This window comes from Lissotriton helveticus, chromosome 3_1, assembly GCF_964261635.1.
Source record: "Lissotriton helveticus chromosome 3_1, aLisHel1.1, whole genome shotgun sequence".
Classification (NCBI taxonomy): Eukaryota; Metazoa; Chordata; class Amphibia; order Caudata; family Salamandridae; genus Lissotriton; species Lissotriton helveticus.
The window spans coordinates 292,296,178-292,321,837 of NC_136061.1; the positions used below are offsets into that span (position 1 = coordinate 292,296,178).

Here is a 25,660-nt window from a genome sequence, read left to right on the forward strand (position 1 = left end):
TCTCACACAGATAGTTGCCTGCCTTTATCTTTCAAGATACCTACGGTCGTACTGATACATACGCCACGTAATGTAGCTATAAAAGCCTCCCACAATAAGCTAGGGTCATCAGTGGTAGGTTACTTCAGTAGGAAATAATCAGATATAGCCGTAGCAATCGTGTCCATGTACACAGAGTCAGACAACGCTTTCGCATTGAGGCGCCAGCTATAGGGGGTGGTGTATAATATGGGATATTAATAGATAATAGTATGGGATTATGATCAGACAAGTTCCTGGGTAGATGTTTTATAGCCTTGGTCCAAAGCATTGTGTCATTAGACCCTATCCAATAATCAATACGTGATCAGCTATTGTGTGCAGCAGATGTGTTTGTTGCTTCCATACACGCTGGATTCTGCACTCTCCAGATATGCAATTGAATTTCTGACATAATATCTAGCATTTTAATCATTGCCTTTCGGTGTGGCTCTGTGGTGGACCCTGATCTGTCGAGGCGCTCATTTAGCACTAGATTAAAATCCCCTCCCCATAGCAAGGTCTTATCCGCCACATCCTGCAACTTCTGCCAGATCTCGTGATAAAAGTCAAGGGTATCCGTGTTTGGACCATATGTGTTTATAAGTGCTATTTGCTTCCCCCGAAGTTTGCCTGTAACAATCATATACCTTCCCTGAGCGCTAGCAATGGCGGCTTCAATGGTGAAATTCGTACCCTTTTTTATTAATATTGTAACCCCCCTAGAATATGAAGAATATGTCGAACTGTGAATAGTTTCAGCCCATTTATGACCAAAGTTGCCACTTGAATGTGGGGCGATATGTGTTTCCTGTAAAAGAGCAATATCGATATGTAATCTATCAAAATATGCAAACATTTGCCTAATTTATTTGGGGTTATTAAGCCCCCTGATATTCCAGGTGAGGACGTTTAAATGTGTGGGCCTCGATTCAGCTGTAGCCATTACGTTTATAGAAAATCATACTCCAGCGCAATGTAGTTGTCAGAAATTGCACTACCCCGATGTGATACAGTGTTTGTGGAATAGTATATACCATGTGATATATAACAATAAGTGCGGATCGTAGCGATGCATCTCAAGCACTCTGAGTTTCCCTCCCTTAACCCCCCACCCACCACACACTTTAGCAACCCAAAGACAAATCCCCTCCCGAAAATACAACCAACCCATAAACATCATGGGGAGCTACCGCGTGAGGGTCCGCCATGGGCACACAACGCCATCCACGGTAGTGGATGTGGTCAGGGTACCAGTGTGAATGCAGATTAAACTTAATCAATCACAATACTATAGTCTTGGCCACAGTTCAAACAGTTTGTGATACAACATATTGTAATACAGTAAATATCCGTCTCCATAAGTGTACCATTATAACAACGTCATCTAATACTGGTGGATGCCCTCATTGACAGAAAAGGTGCCTCGATACATACAGCCAATTACGCAACATGCCCTAAAATGAGCAATCAATGCATGCATTAGTCATAACTCCATTAACAGCCCGCCCCCAGCCATACATCAAATCTTATATCACACTGTTGGAGTCAACCTGTTATGCATACTTAACCTTGGCATGAGTATGAGGACAACATATCCCCCGGAGTAGTTCAGGTACACAGTTTATTATCGACTCAAATCCAAAGAGCCAGGCGTTATTGATACATTACCACTCTATGCCCATCCTCGCGTCTCATGCCCCTATCGCCATGTGGAAGATGCACAGGCATATATAGTCCCGCCAGACAAGTTCAGGCAGGGTTCTCCCGCTGCTTCTGAGGGTGAGTAGCCAACAGAAGAAGGATCGAACTGTACTTGCGTTGTGCAGCAGCCTCCCTTTCAACCAGTACTACTCAAATATCCGGTGATGGGCCCGTTCATTCTGGATTTGGCATTTATAAACAACTGACTTGAGGAGCTCCTAGGTGGTTCGTGGTGCTGCATGTTGGCCACAGCAGCCAAGAAACAACATATATAGAGCTCGTTTGCCATGTGGAGGCTTGCCACCTGACACCCATTCCTAGTGCCAGTTCACAACCTTGCAACTTGTCTTGTGACTAGTCCATCGTTCATACACCGTTTTACCAGCAGTATATCAATACGGCACATGTCCAGACTGATGTGCACATTGCATAGTCCAGTTTCGCAGGTACAAATCACACGCCGCCCCCACATGACCTTTGCCCTCGATCAGAACATTTCTTTATGTAGACATCCTAGTCAGAATCCTGGTGTTGCTCATTGCGCCTATGGTCTTTGCGTTTAGAGATCAGTTTCTTGAGGAATTCCTGACTAGCATTTGGAGTTTGAAGGACCGTGGAGCGACCCTCCCATGTCACCTTTAGTCTAGCTGGGTAAAGCATTGCGTACTCTACATTCAATTCACGTATATTTGATTTGGTCTGAGCGAATTCCCTACGAGCCGGTTGTACCGCCATAGTGAAGTCTGGGTAGAACTCCAACTTATTACCCTGGTATGTCACCTGCTGCTTTTCTTGAGTCAACCTCAGAACAATGTCCCTATCCCTATAATTCAATATACGAGCAAATATAGGTCTCGGAGCAGCTCCCGGGGGCGGACGTGGTGCCAGAGATCTATGCGCACGTTTCACGATGAGGACAGCTGAAAATTGTTCTGCCCCTTAGACTGAACAAAGCATCTCTTCCACGTACGTTTCCATTCGACCAGTATTGGTGGATTCTGGAACGCCTGCAATTCTAATATTATTCCGGCGAGATCTTGCTTCCAAATCCATGGCTCTAGTTTTTATAACATTTAGCAGTTTCTCCATCCCTATGCATTTACTGGTCGTGGCATGCGCTTCGTCCTCCACTGCTGCAACGCGAGTTTCAGCGTTGTCCAGGCGTTCACCCTGTTTATCCAGCTTCGCTGCCATGCTGTCTACTCATCGAGTGAGGTGGTCCAGTTTTCCGTTGATGTCCTGTAGACTTTAACGCTTTAAGGACAGTTTCCATCGTGCCACTAGCTGCAGATTCCGCCTCCAATTCAGTATCCGATTGTGCTGTAGCACCTTTTGTTTTCTTGATTCAAATGTGATTTTGGGCTGTTTATCTGGTTTGCCCATGATGCTGCCGGATGTTGCAAGCAGAGTACGACAAGTGACAAATCAGCTAAGGATGCTCCAGTAGTAACTTTGTCACCTGCCTGCGAACTGGGGGCATTTTTCCAACTTTATGCGCTATACCACCTCTGAATATTACCACTATCTAGCTCAGCTGCTGGCTTGGGTAGGGCTCCTGCGTACACGCACTGGCGATAAATGGGACGGTATAGACAGGTATGTTGAGCGATGCTGCACGACCACAGGTTTCCACCTCCTAGCATCGTCATTGAGGAGCACACCATAAAAAGCCCCGCGTGAACCACAGTTTATGCTTAGCGGAAGGGGGCCGTTGTCTCAGTAAATATCCCTTCACTACTCAGTCCAGACATCAAAAATCACTTGTTGACAGGCGGGGCCATAGGTATCAATGCAACAGTTCCCCGGTATGGTCAAGTGTCGGGCTCCAGGTCTCGCAGGTGGTATGCGGTCCGCTATATCCCTTTCAGGCGCAGGACGGGCCTCCTCCCGTCCCCCAAGCAGACATGCCGGACAGCAACGCAGGGGTAATATTACAATCGTGAATGATTGCAGTTCATGTGTGTAGGTTATATCTTAGTTACAGCCCACTGTTATCACTGTTCCCTCAAAGTCGCCGCCATTTCGTGCCTGACTGGTATTTATAACAGGGCGCACAAGAACATCATCGCGCCGCTTTATAGCCAATGCTCATGTCGCTTGTTGATGGGTAGAGTGGAGGCCCACAATTTCGCTGCGGTTCATGCCCCGCACCATCAGCGTCACCGCAGGTTGTTATGTTTTACATTTCGAAGGAGAATGAATGTGCAGGGTGTCGCCATTTTGTGTAGGTTGTTCGCGCATTCTTGCGGAGGACCGTCAGGACTCTACCGCCACATATACCCAACACAGGCGTATACAGTTATGAGACAATATTAATACCGGCAGTTCGTGTCTGTGGTTTGCTGTGTTCAGCGCTTGTCATTTGTGCGCTCCGCCGCTTACCGCGATAGAGCTGAATCTTGGTCCGCATTCAATTAGGGCACCGCCATGTCACCGGGGCCTGTCACGCTGCAATTGCGATGCACACATCTTTATTTCATTGCCAGTACGTCGCCCACTGACTCCTGTAGCTTGTCACCGCGGCCAGTTAACTGCAGCAATATCTTGCCCCAGCCGCCACCAGCATCTGCACTTATTCGGTGCTCCCTTCAATCCGATGTAGATCTGCTCCCTGGCGGCCGCCATGTTGCTTAGTTCCGCTGTCTCCAGGCCGTGCAATTCAAGGAACGATTTCACTATCTCCCGTACCTCCTCACACCGCCCAAGTCCGCTCTAAAGGGCACCGCTGCTTCCAACGCATATTATGGCCAAAACTGAGGAATTTCGTGTCTGCAATTACGCCATTTGAGCCGATCTGTGTGTCTGACTGGCAGAGCGGTCTCAGCAGGCAGCCACCCAGTTGTGTGCCCTCTAGCGCCCCCCTGAAAAAGGCACTTTATTCTGTAGCAGGACCCAGTGGGGAGGGGTGAGGGACGACACGACATTCTGAAGCACTTCATACCAGTTCTCCTCATCATATTTGAGGATAGAACTGTTTCATAAATAATAGTCGCCGTTCTAAGTACCAATGGCAAAAAGATTAGGCAAAGTCTGGGCCCTACTGAATTACATGGGCAAGGAATCAGAACCAGAGGGGTATGCTGGGCAAGACTTCGGTTGAGGTTGAGTCGGATTAATTTCAGAGTCAGAAAGCACAGTAGGCTGTACACCCTCATCCGGCAGGGGGCACAGTAGGCGAACCCGAAACATAGGCCCCAATTGAAATCCTAAGTTTCTTTGGGTTCCAAAGGCATGCCAGAGGGAGCCAGCAATGTGATGAAAATGCACAGCATGACCTGTCTGAAGGCCTCTTCTTGCTGTGACATCGTCAATGAGGCCGGAAATTCAGGGTACGTTGGGAAAAAACAATAAACAAGCTCAGATGGATTACTGATGTCCTTGTGCCCTTTTTGGAGTTTGAGAGCAGTGGGAATTGACCATTTCACTTGTGATTGTTCTTCGACTTTACTGAAGACTTTGACCACAACAATGAACTGCTTCAAGAACAATTCAGTTATGGGACCTTCCTTTTGACTTTGACCGGTCATTGGTGATGTAGAGTTTGGCCTTGTCCTCCTCTACGGCCTTCGTGTTCATCTGCGTGCAGTCGCCGCAGGCCTGGTTGTCGTGGTCTGACCCCAGTCACCACAAACACACTTTGGAAGGTCAATCACAGACATCCGTTTGCTTTTAGGGGGTGACATTTCCCTTTCACAATGGAAAAACATTAATCGAAGAAATCTAGTCAAAGACTAGGAAGAGGCTCTGGATATGCCTTTAAAGGGATGGAAAGAAAAAAAAATGCCGAGGGCGCATGGGTGGTGCTTATATGCGTCTCATCACTTCCAGAAAGGAACGACGTTGGAGCAAAGTTGCACAACATGGCCTAGCAACACACAGGAGAAATGTTCTGAAAGTTTCCAGATCCAGTTGGATGCCTAGGGATTAGTCACAAGATGAGAAATCTGCAGTTGAAAAGTATGCTGGTAGTATTCATCAAAAATCCAATTGATACCAGAGGCAATCTGTTAGAAAAATCATACTTTAGCAGTTACAAAGATATCCGAGAAGTCGGTTATCTGAACTCCTGCTGTTAATGTGCCACACTAAAAACATCCAGGATGCCTCAAAAACTACAAGACAACGCAAATACAAGAACATGCTATTGTAATCATACCTCATTACTCCCTTGCAAATAGAATAAAGCACATAACAAACATCACACGCACAAGCAGGACTTAGTACATAAATGTGGGACTGAGTCTCTGCAACTTTACTAAACGTAACCAGAAAGCATCAGTGTCCATAGCCACTGGAAAGTAGTACAATGATTGGATGCAATATTCTAAGTGGCTAAACTTGATTTCTTTGAAGTAATGAACCCAAATACCCTACATCTCAACACTTAACAGAACCCACTAGATGCACCACACTTAAACACAGTAGAAAGGGTCACAAAGATGGCAAAATGTAACAATTAAAACTCAACACATCCACAGCAAACTGATCCACTGACAAGATCCACTGACAAGTATCAGAATAGTGACAACTATGTGCGTGTGCAGAATGTAGCGGCCCTTCTGAAACACCAGCACTTCGTCAAATTGCATATTGTTATCTTTGCATTCAATACAATGCTAAAGGCTACTGTGTCTTGTTTCCAACAGTACACTCACATTACTCTCGCCACCTGCAATCAGCCCTGCAAACTTGTAGCCTGAAAAAAGTCCTGAATGATTGCGGCCTCACCAAACCGTTGTGCAAGCACCTCTTCTTAAACTCTAAACACAGTTAGGATAGCAGGTTACGTAAAAATTATCTGAATTCGATTGATGGTGTGCCCAAGCTACAGAAACCCCCTGGAAACTGTTCTGTGGAATCCCAGAGGCATGCAGCAAAGCACACTCAAAGTCATACTCTTTCAGACAGTTAACAAAACAAAAACGTACATGAACAAAACGTGCATCAAATCCAGGTACAATTTAAAATGTTTAGCTTACCTTTTTTAGAAGATCCCTGGCTTCTTGTGTGAGGTAAGGAGGCAAGTTCAGTTTACACTTCAGAATCTTGTCAATGGTTTTCTTCCTGTTTTCCCCAGTAAATGGAGGCTAGAAAACACCATGATTGAAGAAGATGAAGTTAATTTACTGGCACATTTCAAGGTGACCATCAACAGTCCAGTCATCTGTATGGTTTAGAAAATTGTTCCTCCCTACTGGACCTTTTTTCGTGACCTGCTTGGTTAAAGCGGACCCGTAGATTATCGCGCCCATTGTCAGAAATGTATAACTTCAATGTTCCCCAGCAGTCTATGCTTTGCCCATGGTGAGGGAGGGATCCGTGACTGAAATTAAAGCTAGCCATTGCCCTTCTCATTCATGGCATAATAGGCTATTTTGTTTCTACATTTATGAATGTCTGGCAATGGAACTCCACGTCAGTGTGAATAGAGTGCTCCTGGTGCCTACACTCTCCATTGCTATGTCTCCCTTATTGGTATGGGTCCATTCCTGTGTATCCTGTAGGATCTCATAGTCCCAGCACAAAAGCCCTTAAAAGGTATATTTGCTCTGCTGGGCAACCCTTGATATTCTCATCTGTTGGCCATGTCATGATGTTCTCCATTACTTCCCTCTGACCTGGCATAGCCTGGCATTCATGGCCGCTTCCCACACTTAACCATCCTCTCGCTCTCTCTCTACATGTCTTTTTCAGGTGGTCGTTCAGCATTGCTCAGGTTCAAGTGTTGGAGACATGTCATACTGAAAGTCTATAGAAGCCAGGTTTTTGCAGCAGTCATGAGGTGGTAGGGGACATGCGGGGAAAGAGGAAAGGGATAGGGGAGTCCAGGGTCTCAATGGGCCAGCTGCATGACAGGAAGACAGTTAAGCACTAGTGGCAGGTTTCAGATGGCAATCTAGGAGGGGACAAGGGATACTGAAGGATTTTTTGGGAAGGTTATTTGAAAGCTGGATCAAAGGTGTAGCTGACTTTGTATAGCGATTCGAAGGTGTGTACGGCAAGGAGGAGGGTTTTCATGAGAATGTTGAAAGTTTATAAGGTCTGGGCTGGGTATCTGTGCAGGTTTCCGATGCCTAAATGTGGATCTACCCAGGCTGTAAGACAATGGAAGAAGACAGGGTCTTATTAGAGGACAGAAGACAGTTTCCTCAGGCTGAGCGACTTGGGTAGGTGAGCACTTAGGAGACATGAGCAGGCTTTAGAGACAGGTCTTGGAAGTGCTGGGTCTGACTGGTAAGGCCTGGGTGGCTCAATACACATGAAGTTTGAACGGGTGTTAAATTGGGTTGAATGAGGCTGTTAGACCTGGCATAGCTTGGCGTGATCACCCCTGGCTTTTTGCCTTTGCCTCCTGTGAAGTTAGATACTGTAGGTACTTGCCACTGGTAATCAGTGTGAAAGTACAGATGTTCCCTGTATAAATTGTAGTGGTGATTGGTTGTCTCTGGTTGGTATGTTTGCCTTTCTAGCAAGATCCCTAAGTGATGTGCACTGTGTGTGCCAGGGCTAGTACTAAAGAAATGCGCAGAGGGGGAACAGAAGTCTTCAGTGTAGGGCTTGCGCGCAGTATGCTAAATTAGCATGATGTCCTGACAAGTGCTACCACTCGTCAGGCCTGACTTTCCCTTTTGCATACACATGGGGCACCCCTGTAGGACGTAGTGGGTAAGCCCTAGGCAGGGTGCAGTGTAGGTAAAAGGCAGGACCGGTGCCAGTGTGGGTGTAAGGCCCTGACCTTGGAAAATACTCCATTAAAAAGGCCATCCTGCCCATAGGACAGAATGGGGGAGGCTGGGTGTAGTATTGTTAGCCTAGTTTCCCAAGAATTGGAAATGGAACAGAGAAGTTTGGTATGTCTGAACTCACAGCGTCATAACGCATCTTTTTGGGTAGATGGTTTTGTCGCTGTGTGTCCAGAAACCGCTGTTTGAGAAAATGTCCGAGTTTGTGCTTTAGACCTTTTTGTGTATCTCAGCAGAATGTGAATTGCCTGCCTGTATCTGGGAGAGGTGAGAAAGGCTGAGGGAGGTCGTGCCCCAGGGGAGGGGTGGAGATGGCGTCATGCTGCCCTGCACCTCAGGCGGGGAGAAGGAGAGGCTTTGAGAGGAAGAGGCCTGGGTCAGAGCCATAAAACAGTAGACCAATCTCCCTCTGAGTGATTAAAGATCTAGGCCCCAAGTATCAAAGAGAGGACGGTGTCACTGGAGGTCAGATATGCAAGACTGATTAAGGGAGGGGTCGTGGACCCCTGAGCAGAAGGAAATTTCAAAGACAATGAGGGGTATAACTAGAAGAACTGTAACCCCAAGACTTTGGTTATGTTGATGTCGTCGTCTGGAACCGTCTCGGTATCATTCAGAGAAGTGTTGGGAGCGATTTGAAGACGCCGTGGACTGGTCGAGTCTCTGGCGGCTTTGACTTGTCCGCGATCGGGAAGAAAACCTCTGCCTCAGGAAGAGTTTCTGAATAGGCTGCGGGAGACACTTGACCCTTGCTTCGTGATCTGGGGCTTGCAGGCAGTTTGTAGCTCTTGACCGATGAGACTGAAGGGGCGCTGCAGTGGGTTGTGTCCCCCCCTTCTTCCTGAGCAGGACTTTGCTGTGTGCTGCGTCCTGTACCCCAAGGGCCCGATGTGAGACAGCTCCTTGTTCGGAAACACAGGAACATAAACGTTTCCAGGAAGCCTCAAAAGGCGCGGTGGTGGAACCGCGTCGGGGCATCCTGAGACCTCCGAAGTGGTTTTTCACCGCGCACAAGCTGTCTCACTTGAAAAGATTTTTGATGCTTTGTCGTGTGCTACAGAGGTGTCACTCTCGGACTAGTAGAGTGTTAATCATAATCTCAATGGAAGCAATCTGTATTCATAGAGATCGACCCACTGTGCACAACAGAAGATTTTGCAGTGTTGCGATTGTTAATCTGTATGATCAATTATTTCAAAAATGGTACCACAAAGTTTAGCATCGAAATGCGTTTTTATTTTTCAAAAATTCATTAATCCATTCATTCATAAGGATTATTTGTCCAATGTCGCTGTTTAATTCACGTATTCCACATGATTCAAACTGATTTGAAAGAAATATTCCCAATGCATTTTGTACACTTGAGTGCCCTTCAGGGGAATGTGGATTTAATCAAAATTGAAATTAAACCGAGTTCTACTCCGTGTGCAATAATCGATTAATAAACATTATGTCAATCATTTTAACCATATCAACCAAATATATCTGTGTGGCAGTCTATTACATGTCAACATAGCTTCAATAAAGCAATGTGTTTATCAAAGATGAGATAATATATATATGACGATCTAGAAAGGCATAATGAATAGCGTGTTTTGTATGACTTGACTTTACGCTTGGTGATTCTGCTGATAACATCTTACTAACTCCAATTGTAAAATGACTGCGTAATATCAACCAGAGGGTGTTTTGTTTTTACATTTAGGTAACACTGTGACAGTGCGCTTTGAACAGTCCTATTTTAAGCATTCTCCCTGTGCTATTACATGACTTATTGTTGTTGCAATCGCTAAAGATCTCTACTTTCTGTGTACCAGGGACAATATAGCTATCCATTTCATACATGGAGATTTTGTGTTAATAATATCGAGATCCTCACTTCGAATCGCAACACTGCGAAATCTACTGTTGTCTATGAATAGAGATCGCTTCCATTCCATTGAGACCTCCAAAGGGGCGCCTAAGGTGATCGTGGGCACCCGGAGCAAATCAAGACTGACTCGCAGGGTGCGTGTCTTGTTGCGGCTACAGGTGTTGGAGCGCCTGTGGATTGTGGTCATCCTGGAAGAGAGCAGAGATTCGGGACGCACAGGGAGTGCGTGTCGCAGTGCCGTCCGGGCACTAGTGAGGAGTGCTGGGACATCGTGGGCACTAAGAAGGAGTGAGTCTCCGACACGCGGGTCGACGTGTGGTGGTGCATCCAGGGCGTAAGTGGAGAGCGACTGGTACCTCGTGAGCACCAGGAGGAGAGGTGAGACTCCGAAGCGCAGTGTGTGTGTTGTGGTGCGACCAGGGCAATTGTGGAAAGCGCCTTGATCATTGTGTGCACCAAGAAACGAGGTGGGTCTCCAGGGTGCGTGTGGGGGTGCAGTTGCGGCACTAGAGGAGAGTGCCTCAAGATCTTGTGCACCCGGAGACGGAGCAAGACACGGACGCGCATGGTGCGTGTCAAGGTGCCAGCTGAGGCGTAGTGAGGTGCGCCTTGTCATCGGAGGCAGGAGGAGTGAGTCTGACGCGCCGGGGGTGCGTGTTGAAGGTGCCACTGGAGGTGAGGAGTACCGGGGAGCGGTGAGCACCGGGGAGCGAAGAAGTCCTAACAGCGCTGGAGAGGAGGGCCAAGTGATCGGGCCCTCGAAGGCAACGTGGGGTGGCACCATTGCTGTGTGGAAGGCTTAGTGGAAGGAGTTTGTTCTGAACATTGTCAGCCCGGACCGGCAGCCCCCGCAGGAGCTAAACTACCGTCCCGAGCGCGAATAGCCCATAGTGACAAGGTTCTGGAGTGAGGCCAATCTGCTCCTGCAGGATAGGAGAGCGGTGTTGCGGCCCGCCCCCCACCCACCCCAAGGTAAAGTGGATCATCGCCTGGGGTGGGGTGCGGGCTCGGAGGGACACCCTCTCGACCTCTCGCTGCTGGCAGCTGTGCGCGCCTGTTGCTTCGGCCCAGATCTCGGCCAGTGCTGGTCCCGGATGGGGCAGTACAGGGGCCAGGGCCCGAAGTGGAACTTGGGTGTCATCGTTGATCCGTGTTGGGAGCAACCGGTCGCATAACTTCTAAAAACAGTCATATAACACTTTGCATATTTGCTGCTAACGAACTATCTAACTATTGGACAACGTCTGACACTAGTGGTGCTTAAACTCAGGGGTTAGGGCGCAACGCACTAAGTTATGTTCCTCTTGCAGGATAGAGGATCCTAGCGTAGTGCACTGCATTGGTTGTTTACTGCACTGTACTGAATTGCACTGTGAAGCATTACCTTATTCCTTCCTTGCACAGGGCATGCTGGTGGCGATATGCATTGCATTGTCTTCCTATCGCACTGTACGTAACTGCAGCGTGACACACTGCTGTATTTCTTCCTTGAACAGGGCATGCTGGTAGTGAACCGAGTTGCATTATCTTGTGTTGACTCAGTACATGATTGTGACACTTGTTAAGTAGTGCAGTATTTCATGTATTTTGCAAAGTGTGTGATTCTAGTGATACGACGTACCTAACCTGTTGAGAACGGCTAAATGTCAGCGTAACTGTTGGTTAGAAGTGGTGGTTGGGGATTAGAACCGCCCAACCCACCGCAAACAATATTACCCATTGTATATGTGTGGAGGTTGTATCGTGTGGTCATTTCGTATATCTTTCTGTATAAAGTATACTCGTTTTATACAAACTCGTGTGGAGTCCATTTGTGGTGACATCATTGGGATTGCTGTGGGCGTGGTTCCACATACTGAACACTCGTGCCTTGGAGATAAGCCTGGCTGCTCGTGTCAAGCTACTAAGGGGGCGAGCAGGGCTGTCTCAAAAGGCTTTAATTGTCAAGGTTTAATCGAATGGATGTGTAGGCAAGGCCTGTACATTGTAGATGCAAAAGATAAGGAATATGCTACTTACCAGTATGCATCTGTTCTTGGCATGTAGGGCTGCTGACATTCATATCTGTGCATAGATCGCCGCCTAGTGTTGGGTTCGGATGATTGCACCTTGTTGTCCTGGAAGAGTCTTCGAAGTATCACGAGATAGGTGACTCCTCCCCTGGACTACAGTGCGCATGGGCATCTTCTCCATCCTCAGATTGTTTTTCGCCATTGTGGCAGAGATGGAGATAGAAAAGTAAGAGATGTCCATGCAAAAGATAATGCTGCAGCTGCGACAGGCACCGGGGAGGAGGGCGGGCGATATGAATGTCAGCAGCCCTACATGCCAAGAACAGATGCATACTGGCAAGTAGCATATTTCGTTCGAGGCATGTGGGCTGCTGAATTAATATCTGTGCATAGACTGTATAGCAGTATCTCCTCTAGTGGTGGCTAACTGTGCCAGCTGCAGCCGTTTGAAAGAGTTTTGAGGACAGCCTGACCTAGAGCAGCTTGCTGCTTTGCTTGCACGTCTACACAATAGTGTTTTATGAAAGTGTGTATGGTAGTCCATGTGGCTGCTCTACATATGTCCTCAAGGGGGATATTTCCTAGGAAAGCCATGGATGCCCCCATTTTCCTTGTAGTGTGTGCTCTTGGGGGTACGGTTAAAGTGTGTTTTGCCTTTTGATAGCAAATCTGAATGCATGTAACTATCCATCTGGCTATTCCCGACTTTGATATGGGATTCCCTCTATGTTGTGGTGAAAAAGCAACAAACAATTGCTTTGTCCTCCTAAATGATTTCGTTCAGTCCACATAATAAAGCAGAGCTCTCTTTACGTCCAGTGTGTGTAGGGCTCTTTCTGGTACGGACTGTAGATTTTGGAAGAACACTGGCAGTTCTATAGACTGATTGATATGGAAAGTTGAAACAACTTTCGGCATACATTTAGGGTTTGTTCTAAGAACTACCCTGTTAGCATGTATTTGCATGAATGGTTCTTGAATTGTTAATGCTTGTAGCTCACTAACTCGCCTGAGTGAGGTAATGGCAATCAAGAATGCCACCTTCCATGTTAGAAATTGCAATTCGCAGGAGTGTAAAGGTTCGAAAGGAGGCCCCATAAGTCTGGTAAGTACTATATTTAGGTTCCAGACTGGGGAAGGTGGGTGTCTTGGAGGAATCACCCTTTAAAGACCCTCCATAAAAGCCTTGATTGCTGGTACTCTAAACAGTGAAAGGTGTTTGTTTTGAAGGTATGCTGCTATAGCAGCACGGTGTAGTCTTATCGAAGGTAAGGCTAGGTTGCATCTTTGAAGATGCAGTAGGTATATAATGTTTTGAATGGAAGCGTCTAATGGGTTGATATGATTATTGTTGCCGTAAATAACAAATCTCTTCCATTTAGCTGCGTAGCATGCTCTAGTGGTTGGTCGTCTTGCCTCCTTAAAGATGTTCATACAGTCTGGAGGCAAGTTAAGGTATCCAAATTCTAAGACTTCAGGAGCCAGATCGCTAGGTTCATCCGATTGGGATCTGGGTGTCTGATTTCTCCATGGTTAGAAGATGGGGTGCGAGTCGCAGCCTTTGACGAGGAACTACTGAAAGTTCCAAGAACGTCGTGTACCAGAGCTGCCTCGCCCATGTGGGAGCAACTAGAATTAGTGTGAGTGACTGTTGCCGCAGTTTGCGTGCCACCAGCGGGTGCTGGGGGAAAAGCGTACGCAAATCTACCTGACCAGTTCATCCATATCGCATTGCCCTGTGACAGCGGATGTGGGAATCTGGCGGCAAAGTACTGGCATTTTGAGTTTTGGTTTGTGGCAAACAGGTCTACGTCTGGGTGCCCCCACTGTTCGAAGAATGGCTGGAGAACTTCGGGGTGAATCTCCCATTCGTGAAGTTGTTGGCTGTGTCTGCTGAGCAGATCCGCTATTTGATTGTCTTTCCCTGGGAGGTGTTCTGCCAGGAGAAAGAGGTCTTTGGGAATTGCCCACTTCCATATGCTCTGTGCTAAGTGGGATAACTGTGGGGAGTGTGACCCTCCCTGCTTCTGAATATAGTACATGGCTGTCATGTTGTCCGTCCGGATCAACACAGTCTTGCTGTACAGGTATTTTTGGAATGCTTTTAGAGCTAGGAATATTGCCAGCAATTCTAGTTGGTTGATATGCAGCTTCTTTTGTTTGAATGTCCAGAGCCTTTGTACTGTGTATTGAAGTAGATGGGCTCCCCAACCTGTCAGTAATGCGTCCGTAGTAAGTACTAGTTGTGGAACCTGCTCTTGGAACAGTCGCCCCTTGGAAAGGTTTTGTGGGTTCCACCACTGCAGAGAGTTGAAAGCGCGACTGTCTACCAACACTAGGTCTTTTAGTTGTCCTTGAGCTTGGTTCCATTGCCGTGCTAGGCATTCTTGCAATGGAAGCATTTGTAGTCGGGCATGGGAGACAATGAATATGCAGGAGGCCATCATGCCTATGAGCTGCATGAAGACTCGAGCTGGCAAAGAGTGTTGCGGTAGGAATTTGCGAATGAGCATCTGCATGCTTATTATCCTTGCTGAGTTTGGATATGCCTTTGCTACTGAGGAGTCTATAGTAGCTCCCAGATATTGTTGTGTGTGGGATGGTTGTAGATGCGATTTTGGGTAGTTTATGGAAAAGCCTAGGCTGTGTAGCAGCTGAAGTGTTTGAGACGTGTCCTTTGCACACTGTTCGTACGATTTTGCTTGCATTAGCCAATCGTCTAGGTATGGGAACACGTGGATGTGTTGCCTTCTGAGATGTGCAGCTACTGTCGCTAGGCATTTTGTAAACACTCTTGGAGCCGTGGTTACCCCGAAGGGGAGAACCTTGAATTGGTAGTGTTGACCTTCTCTTGTGAACCCAAGGTATTTCCTGTGAGCTGGATGGATAGGTATGTGAAAATATGCATCTTTGAGGTCCAATGTTGCTAGGAAGTCTCCTTGCTGGAGCAGCGGGAGCACTTGCTGTAGTGTGATCATATGGAAGTGCTCCAACAGCATGTATTGATTTAGGGGCCTGAGGTCCAATATTGGTCTGAGTGAACCGTCCTTCTTGGGAATAAGGAAGTATGGTGAGTACTCCTGTCCCTTGATGTTGGAAAGGGACTGGCTCTATGTCCCCCTTTTCCAGCATGCATCGCACCTCTTGTTGTAGCAGGGTGATGTGTTCCTTGGACATAGGACGGTGCCTGGGTGGTATGTTTGGTGGGGTAGAGGTGAGTTCTAGGCAATAGCCAGACTGGATAATTTGTCTCACCCACCTGTCTGTGGTAATCGAGTTCCAGACAGGTAGGAACTGTTGGACTCTGCCTCCGACCGGTGTTAGATGGTCTGGAGGTAGTGTGATGAAGTCACTGTTTTGTGGCAGTGGAGGCTCTGGCGTTATTGCCTCCACGTCCTCGCCCCTATAACCTCCTCTGTTGGAGTTCTTGGTAAAGGAACCTTGTGTGTTGCTTTTGTATGCAGATGAGGTTTGTGAAGTATTGCCTCGTGTAGCTGCTCTGTATGAGGAGCGTCGAAAGGAACCTCTGTGTTGTTGAAACTGCAATGCACCCATTGATTTTGCAGTCTCAGTATCCTTCTTCAATTTGTCTAAAATGGCGTCGACAGCAGGCCCGAAAAGGAAGTCTTGATTCACTGGTTGGTTAAGAATGGTGGATTGCACCTCGTTCTTAAAGCCTGAAATGCGTAGCCATGCATGTCTTCGAATAAGACGCCTGTGTTAATGGACCTGGCTGCAGTGTCTGCTGCGTCAGGTGCGCATTTAATGGAGGCGTTTGTTATAAATTTCCCCTCCTGTATGAGGTCAGTAGCTTGTGCCTTGAAAGGCTCAGGCAGGTGTTGCATCACACTTTCAAGCTGGTCGTAGTGTGCCCTGTCGTAACGAGCTAGTAGAGCTTGTGTATTTGCAATTCTCCATGAATTGGAGGCCTGGGATGCTACTCTTTTACCCGAGGCCTCTAGTATTTTGGACTCTTTATCAGGAGGTGAAGCTTCTACTGTTGTCTGTGAGTTGGCCCATTTGAGTGCGTTGGCCACCACCAGTGAATCTAATGGCAACTATACTCTGATATAAGTAGGGTCTGTAGGGGACGCTCTATATTTCTTTTCAATCCTGGGATTGATTACACGTGCTCTGGCTGTATCTTTAAATATGTCTGGCGCGTGTTTTAGGACCCCTTTCAACATAGGGAGGGTTCTGACATTTTTCTCAGTAGTAGGGAATGTGTTGAATAAAAAGTCCTCTTCTATAGGTTCATTGTGCATGTCTACATTGTGGTACTACGTTGCCCTATCTATTAGCTGGTTGAAGACAATGGTGTCGTCAGTAGGTGACGGCCTTGTTGGGTATGAGGAGGTGTCAGGGATGGGATGCGTGTCATAAGGATCAGTGAGCTCTACCCATGGTTCATTTTGAGGGTTAGGATCCTCAGGATAGTTAATATCAAATTGGGGATCTTCCCCTGGGTCGCCCTCATTGTCCCCAGAGTGAGTAGGAGAGTAAGGATCAAAAGGCGTAGTAGGCATAGTAGGATAGAAAGGAATGAAGGGTCTAGAGGGAGAAGTCCCAAAGTCCTTTTTCTTCAGAGGAATGGGGGATTGAGGCTCAGTGTCCAGTGGCCTCTTTTTCCTGTGTAAAATAGTGACTTTACCAGTGTCTGGGTTGATGTATATTTTTGCCTGATCCACTGATGGCTCTGGGTGGAAGAGTTCCTCTTCCACTGTCCGTGGGTGTGTCTTTGACCTTTTTGGCTCAGTCTTTTTTGGATCTACCATTGCCTTCGGGTCGACAACCTGTTTTGGTTCGACGATTTTCGGTGCCTTATTGCTCTTCTTCGGCTCGGGCTGTTTGTCCGGCTCGACGATTGATTGCGACCGGGTCTCTAGGTTCGATGCGCTTTCTATGCTCGACAGGTTTTTTAGGTTGACTGTCTTTTGTCAAGTCGACGATTTTTCTCGGATCAACTTGTTTTTTCGGAGCACTTGGTTTCGGGTCGGTGCCTTTGTTTGGCTCAATAACCTTTTTCAGCTGGGCCACAGGCTTTGGTACGACGCCCTCTGTGTCGGCGACCTTCTTCGGTTCGACGACTTTCGGCACAGAGGCATTCTTTGGGTCGACTGCCTGCTTCGGGTCGGCGCCCTTTGCTTCGGCCGTCTTCTTTGGTTCTGCGCTTTTTGGCTCGACGGCCTTCTTCGGGTCGACGCCCTTAGGCTGTACAGCCTTCTTCGGTTCGACGCCCTTCAGGTCGACGACCTTTTTGGGCTGTAGAGCCTTCTTTGGGGTTACGTTACTTGGACCTGGGGTGTCTGAAGGCTAGGCCTTTAGGCGATGCCTCGATCGGAGCCTTCGGTAACGGGCTAATTGGTGTCGGGGGCAATGTACTCACGGTTTGCCTCGGTGGGATTTCGTCATCAGAGTCCGAGTGGTCCTCGACGGTGACGATCTCTAGATCCGAATCTTCTCCTTCTGGAAGTTCCTGTTCATCCTCGAAGATTTTGTCTGGTTCCGGTGCCTGTCGCTGCATCTCTTGCCTAGCAGCCCGTCGAATCCGGATCGTTTTCTTCGAACGGAATTGGGCGCAGGCTGGGCAGGTTTCTTCCTTATGGTCTGGTGATAGGCACTTGTTGCATACTGCGTGTCTGTCAGTATGCGGGAACTTGGAGTGGCATTGTGGGCACCTTTTGAACGGGCTCTTTTCCATCGACAGCAGGCCCACGCGGCGTCGAAAAGGCCCAGCGGCCCTCATCGACGACCGAGTCGAGATGGAAGGCTTGATCGAGTCAAGAAGTACCGAGCGGGAACATTACCGTCAAGTCGAAGGCCTTTTGGCCTCTAGAAAAGTTTAGTTTCGATTCCGAAGTTGGAGTATAGAAATAACATCCGAACCCAATGGAGGATAAAAACAATCTGAGGATGGAGAAGATGCCCATGCGCACTGTAGTCCAGGGGAGGAGTCACCTATCTCGTGATACTTCGAAGACTCTTCCAGGACAACAAGGTGCAATCATCAGGACCCAACACTAGGCGGCGAGCTATGCACAGAAATGAATTCAGCAGCCCACATGCCTCGAACATAATATTTTGTATAGATGCATCTTGTGGATTAATTGTGTTATATAGCAGAAACCTTTTGCACTTTGCTACATAACATGCTCTAGTGGTGGGTTTTCTTGCTTCCTTAAGAATTGTCACACAATCTGGTGGTAGGTTTAAAAATCCAAACTCTGACTTCAGGAACCAAATTGCTAGGTTGGGTTTCTTGGGGTTTGGATGTATGATTTTTCCACGGTTATCGTGAGAAAATTTGAAGTTATGTGAAGCTTCTGGTGTGGAACTATGAGAGTTCCAATAGTGTGTGAACCATGGCTGACAAGCCCATGTGGGGGCCACAATCGTGTGAGAGATGTCTGGCTGAGTTTTCGAACCAGAAATGGAAGGAGAGGGAGAGGAGGAAGAGCATAAGCAAATATCCTTGACCCGTTGAGCCATAGGGCATTGCCTTTGGATAGAGGGTGTGGGAACCTGGAGGAGACGTCTGGGCATTTTGAGTCTCTGCTGTGGCAAAGAGGTCTATTTGTGGGAATACCCATTTTTGGAAGTACGGAAGGAGATTTTGTGGTTGAATTTCCCAATCATGTACTTGTTGTCTCATTCTGCTGAGGAAATCGGCAAAGATGTTGTCTGTCCCTTGAAGGTGTTCTGCCAGGAGTTGGATCTTGTGATGAATTGCCCAAAGCCAAATGGTCTGAGAGGTGTGACAGGTGCAAAGAGTGTGCCCCCTTCCCCCCTCCACCCGTTATTTGTACATAGTACATTGTTGTCATATTGTCTGTTTGGACTAGGACAACTTTCTCTATCAGATGAGGAAGAAATGCTTTTAATGCTAACTGAACTGCTTGAAGTTCTAGGTAGTTGATGTGATGGTTCTGTTGGGTGGTATCCGAAAGATCTTGAACTGTTAAATGTTGTAAATGTGCTCTCCAGCCTGTGAGATGCGTCCGATGTGAGCACGACTTGCGGAATAGGGTTGATAAAGGGCTGTGCTTTTGATACATTTTGAGGGTTCCACCACTGCAGAGAGTGATGAGTGCGGCTGTCTACCAAAACTAGAACAGTTAGCTGACCCTGTGATTGATTCCACTGACATTCTAAGCATTCTTGTAGAGGACGCATGGTTAGTCTTGCATGAGGCACTATGTTAATGCATGACTCCATCATGCCGAGTAGCTGCATGAATGTTCTGACTGGCACATACTGGTTGTTTTGAAACTGGAGTAACAATGCTTGAAAATTAATTGGGAATCCTGGCTGCATTGGGATATGCTAGAGCCATTTGAGTGTTTAAAATTGCTCCTAGATATGGTTCTATTTGAGAAGGTTGAAGATGGGATTTTTGTGAATGGACTGTAAATCCTAACTGATGTATAAGGTTTATGGTGATTTGTGTGTGATGCACACACGTGGGATGTGTGTTGGCTTTTATGAGCCAATCCTCTAGGTATGGGAAAACATGGATTTGTGGTCTTCGTAGATGTGCAAGGCAATTGGTGAACACTCTGGGTGCAGTCTTTACTCCGAATAAAACTACTTTGAACTGATAATTTTTCCCTATCACAAATCTGAGGTATTTGCAATGTGTAGGGTGAATGGGGATCTGAAAGTATGCGTCCTATAAGTCTAGTGTTGAGAAAGTCCCCTTGCTGTAAAAGTGGAAGTACTTGTTGCAGTGTGACCATATGGAAGTGTTCTGATAATAAGTATAGGATTGATGGCCTGAGATCCAAGACTGGCCTTAATGGACCGTCCTTTTTGGAAATTAGGAGGTATAGTGAATATACCCCTGATCCTTGCTGTAATGGACGGGTTCTATAGCTTTTGTTTGTGAATACGAGGTGGAGTGTTGGGAGGCTTGCTTCAGGCAATAACATTGTTGAATAATATCCAACACCCATTTGTCTGTTGTTCTTGATTGCCAAATGGGAAGAAACGGTTATAATGTTCCCCCGATAGGTGATGAATGATCGGGGGGAAGTGATATCAAGTCACTATTTGTTAGTGGATGGAGAGGTGCGTGTTGGTGTACCCCTACCTCTTCCTTTACAGTTACCACCTCTATATCCACCTTTAGAGAATCCTCAAGAGGGGAAATGTTGTATTTGTTTCATACAAAGATGCGCTGGCATCTGTGGTATTAGTCTTGGAGGCCCCTCTGTAGGAGTGACAAAAGGAACCTCTAGTAAGAGACAGAAGTGCTCCCATTGATTTTGCCACATCTGTATCCTTTTGCGTTTTCACCAACGACTGGTCTGAGGCCCAAAGAGGTGTTCCTTATCAAATGGTGCATTAAGAATAGTTTGTTGAACCTCTGGTTTGAAACCAGAAATTCTGAGCCATGCATGTCTCCTGAGTAGAATGCTGGTATTGACTCCTCTGCCTGGAGGATCTGCAGCATCTAACACACATATGATAGATACATTAGAGATAAGCTTGCCTTCTTGCACTATTTCTTGCCCCCTTTTCTTGTGTTCTTCTGGGAGATATTGTACTAGTTCTACCATCTAATCCCAGTGTGCCCCATCTTATCTAGCCAAGCAGCCTTTTGTATTGGCTATGCACAATGATCGGATGACTCAGCAGCTACTCTTATCTGAGGCATCTATTAATGTTTATTCTTTATCAGAACGTGGTGCCTCCCATGAGGTTTGTGAATATGCCCTTTTACGGGCAAAGGAAACTACTAAAGAATCTAAAGGCAACTGACCCTTAATAAAAACAGGGTCAGATGGAGGGGGTTTATATTTTTTGTCCACCCTAGGTGTTAGGATACGTGCTCTAACTGGATCCTATTAAATATTGTCAGCATGCCTCATCATAAATTTTAACATAGGCAAGGATTGTGATGTTCTGTGTGCGTTTCCTAAGGCTGCAAAAGGAAATCCTCTTTAGGTTTTCTTTATGTAAAGTCACCCCATGGTAAGTGACTGCCCTAGCAATTAACTCCTGATATGCAGTATTGTCATCATGAGGGGTAGGTTTAGCTGTATATAGATCTGGGTCTGTCTCTATAGGTGGGTCTATATTGTAGTTGTCCCACGGATCAGGTGGTGGCTGATTATAAGTGTCATCATCATCTACTAAATCAGGATTTGTACTTGTAGAACCTGGTGGTGTTGTGGAAAGCTGGTATAATAGGTACTAGTGAAGAAGGTGGTGGTGTCTGAGGGATGTTAATAGGACTAGTGGCCATGTCCTTTTTCCTTTTGAGAATCTTCTATTCAGTGTCCATTCTCCTTTTGTTGTAATGTGGCCGGAGTCAGGATTTATAGGATTTTTTTCTTCTGCTTTGAATCCAGCTATTATTTCACTGTCCCTAATATAGGCATGGTGGCTTTAAAGGAGCTTCTTTAGGTTTCGGTGCTGTGCTGAATTTCTCCATTTTATCTTTGGATATAAAATGTTTCTGAACCGAAGGGGTATCATCTCGACTCGAGCACAAGCCGGAAGGCTTGACTTGCTGTTTTGGTGCCGAGCCAGAAGACGGAGCGTTGGAATCAGAGTCTCAGTGCCTACCATGGCCTGTTGGCAGTGGTGGCCCAATAGCCTTTTGTTTAGTTGGAGTGAGTTTGGTGGGCAAAGGGGCTTTGTTACTCACGGCACCCTGTCCAGCTGGAAAGTCATGGTACACCAGTTCGAGCTCCAACCCGGAATCGGAGTCCTGGACGGAGAAGGCCTCTCCCGCTGCCGATACTTGCATCTCTTCTTGTTCGATATCTTCTCCGAAGATATCAGGGATGTCCAACACTATGCCGCTGCAGGTCTCTTCATCGAGCCAGACTGACCCGCAGTGTCTTTTTGGATCAGAACGACAGACAAGCATTGCAATCTTCCTCTTCATGTTCCAGGGAGAGACAGATGTTACAGACCTTATCAAGGTCGGTGCGCGGGTATTTGGAATGGCACAGTGGAAATAATTAAAATGGCTTCCGTTCCATTGGCAGAAGACTCGATGATGGATTTTCTAGTGGAAGTGGATAGAAGAAAGGAGCTAGGCCCGAAGGCAATGGCTGGAGTTTTTTTTATTAAGTAATTTTTCAGAAATTCGACACACAGAAGGTGGAATCGTAATCGAAAACAATACAGACAAGGGTAAGTGAATAGCGAACCGAAGGAATCCAGACTTACTGTTTCGAATCAGAGAGCTGCAATACAAGTCTGAACCAGATGGTGGAAAGAAAACAACCTAACAATGGAGTCGATGCCCATGCGCATTGTCACAGAAAAGAGGAGTCACCTTACCTTGTGACTGGAAAAAGACGACTTCTAAGAAAAACTTGGAAACATCTAGACCCAAAACTAGATGGAAGGAGTATGCAAAGCATGTGTAGCTACAGCACACATGCCTTGAACATACATTTTGAAAAATGATTAGGATTGGCAGTATGGATGTCTTCAAAATTACACTTGGCCTTATTGGCTAGAAAGAATACAGCTATCAGTAATACTAGAAGTATTTCAAACACACAATGTCTGCTTCCCACTTCTTGTCAATCGGAATGGAAAATTAAACTACACTGAACTGAGTCTTTGTTTGTGCGTTCACTATATTCCTGAATCTAACCCAGGTAACACTGCAAACTTCGCTCACAACCGCACCAATCCATAAAGTATCCGCCATTCAAATCTACATCTGATTTGTTGGCTAGACCATTCAATTAGATAGTCTGACAATTACACTAAATGAACATGAAAACAAAAAAAAACGATTCTAGGACTAAAGGAGTCCCCATTTGGGATCAGAGGGAGTAAGAGGACTACACTGAAATCAGTGACAACTCCTTTTGTATAAAATTAAGCTTATTTGATATACAGCACTTGGCTTGCATAGGCACAGATGGAAACAATTTTAAATAATCTCGGACGAGAGCCTTTTATGTAAGTGGCACTTACTGCTACCATTAATTTCCAAAACTTTGGATGAAACTGATCAGCTAATTGTTAATCAGCTGACACTCTAGTCCTGCATCAAAACAATGCTGTAAACCAGACGTTAGCGCCACACTACAAAGTGTGAATACATATAGTCATGGGCCAGCATAATGAACAGTGAGGTAACTAATTCCTGCTTTCTCAATGTACAAAGCATTAATACAGCTTAGTTGAACACAGCAAGTTTATGAAATGTGCACCTACTGCTCCAGTCAGCATGTCATACATCAATGCTCCCAGACTCCACCAGTCCACAGCTCGATTATGGCCACTCCTCATCAAGATCTCAGGTGCCCTGGTAAGAGAAATACACATTTACAATGGCACCTACAAAGGAAATACTCCATGCAAGTGACAAGTGCTGAGCACAATGATGCATTTTATAGTGGTATGTATATGTATATATATATATATATATATATATACATATACATATACATATATATATATATATTATTCACAAACGATCCCGTCGCAGAGGGAACAGCTTAGCAAGTCGGTGCTTGGTTCGGGGCCAGGACCGGGTCCCGTGGATTATTGTTCACGAAAAAGAAAACCAGCACTCCGCTCTTTGGAAATAAAGATTTGGATTTATTAAGACACTGTTGAAGCCTACGCGTTTCGAACCAGATGGTTCCTTCTCACGGCAGTGTTAACAGTTGTCCTACTTTACTTGCAACTATATAACTTGTAATGCTTGTCAAAGTGCATTGTGGGACATGCAGTTCAAGGCTAGTTTTGCTTATTTATTTACAATGTTCTTGTTAGGTTGCAGTGCATGCACACATTTCGCTAAATTGTAGGCTTAGTGCCATACAACAATTTAAGATTCTGTAAGCACTCAGACTGTGTGTCGCGGCAGTGTGTTAGACTGTACATTTATTAAAATTTGTCCTTCATGTTAATGCCATGTGTTCATTTATTCGGCTGTGCAGTCATTTCATGATTCCTTGGGCTGGCAGCAATACAGCAACATGAACGTGGTGGCAACAAAAAACAAAACTTAAGAAGATTAGAATCAAGACTAATCATGCACTTCAAAACAAGACAACCGATAGGATTGAATGAGAGTGAAGAACTCTATTTCCACCTTTGAATAAATGTATTCTCGAAAACACGCCGAAGGGAAATCAATATTCAAACCAAAAATTGGGTATCAACACATAACCAAATGAAAAACTTATTGCTTTCTCTACTAAATGCGTATGTATACGATAGTGTCTAATGAATGGCAGTGTTAAGGGCACTCAGCACAAGGAATCATGAAATGACTGCACAGCCGAATAAATGAACACATGGCATTAACATGAAGGACACATTTTAATAAATGTACAGTCTAACACACTGCCGAGACACAGTCTGAGTGCTTACAGAATCTTAAATTGTTGTATGGCACTAAGCCTACAATTTAGCGAAATGTGTGCATGCACTGCAACCTAACAAGAAAATTGTAAATAAATAAGCAAAACTAGCCTTGAACTGCATGTCCCACAATGCACTTTGACAAGCATTACAAGTTATATAGTTGCAAGTAAAGTAGGACAACTGTTAACACTGCCGTGAGAAGGAACCATCTGGTTCGAAACGCGTAGGCTTCAACAGTGTCTTAATAAATCCAAATCTTTATTTCCAAAGAGCGGAGTGCTGGTTTTCTTTTTCGTGAGATATAGATATAGATATATATAGATATATATAGATATATATATATATATATATATATATAATGCTACCTACCCAGTATGCATCTGTTCTTGGCATGTAGAGCTGTAGATTCACATGCTTTGCATAGCGAGCCATCTAGTGTTGGGTCTGGATGTTTGCCCTTAGTTTTTCTTCGAAGAAGTCTTTCCCAGTCATGAGGTAGGTGACTCCTCCTGTTTTCCCCGCAGAGGGTGATAATGGAGTTAGTAAGAGTAGTAGAATAGAGATGTCCATGTGTATGTATCTAAATAAAATATCACTGCAACAGGTATAGGTACCAGGGGAGGAGGGTGGGTGCATGTGCCAAGAACAGATGCATACTGGGTAAGTAGCATTTACCTTTCGAGGCATGTGAGCTGTACATCCTATGCTTTGCATAGACTATATAGCAGTAATCTCCCAAAGCGGTGGCAAACCTTTAGCTGTTGCAGTGGTTTGCAATAGTGTACGTAAAACTGCTTGGCCCACACTAGCTTGCTATCTTGCTAACGCATCTACACAATAGTGTTTTGTGAATGTGTGGGGTGTAGACCATGTTGCAGCTTTGCAGATATCATCTATGGGGATATTTCCTAAGAAAGTCATAGAAGCCCCTAGTTTGTGGGTGGAGAGCACTTTAGGGG

At 45.9% G+C, this 25,660-nt stretch overlaps 1 protein-coding gene across 1 annotated transcript in view; it reads right to left on the bottom strand.

Moving 5' to 3' along the window:
• RPS6KB1 (ribosomal protein S6 kinase B1) overlaps positions 1–25,660 on the bottom strand; it is a 503,223-nt gene that overhangs the window by 235,666 nt on the left and 241,897 nt on the right. Inside the window, exons 9-10 of the mRNA XM_078679829.1 lie at positions 23,541–23,631; positions 6,702–6,809 (exon numbers count right to left, since the gene is read on the bottom strand). Coding sequence (XP_078535955.1) covers positions 6,702–6,809; positions 23,541–23,631 — 199 coding nt within the window. The remainder of the gene's footprint in view (positions 1–6,701; positions 6,810–23,540; positions 23,632–25,660) is intronic.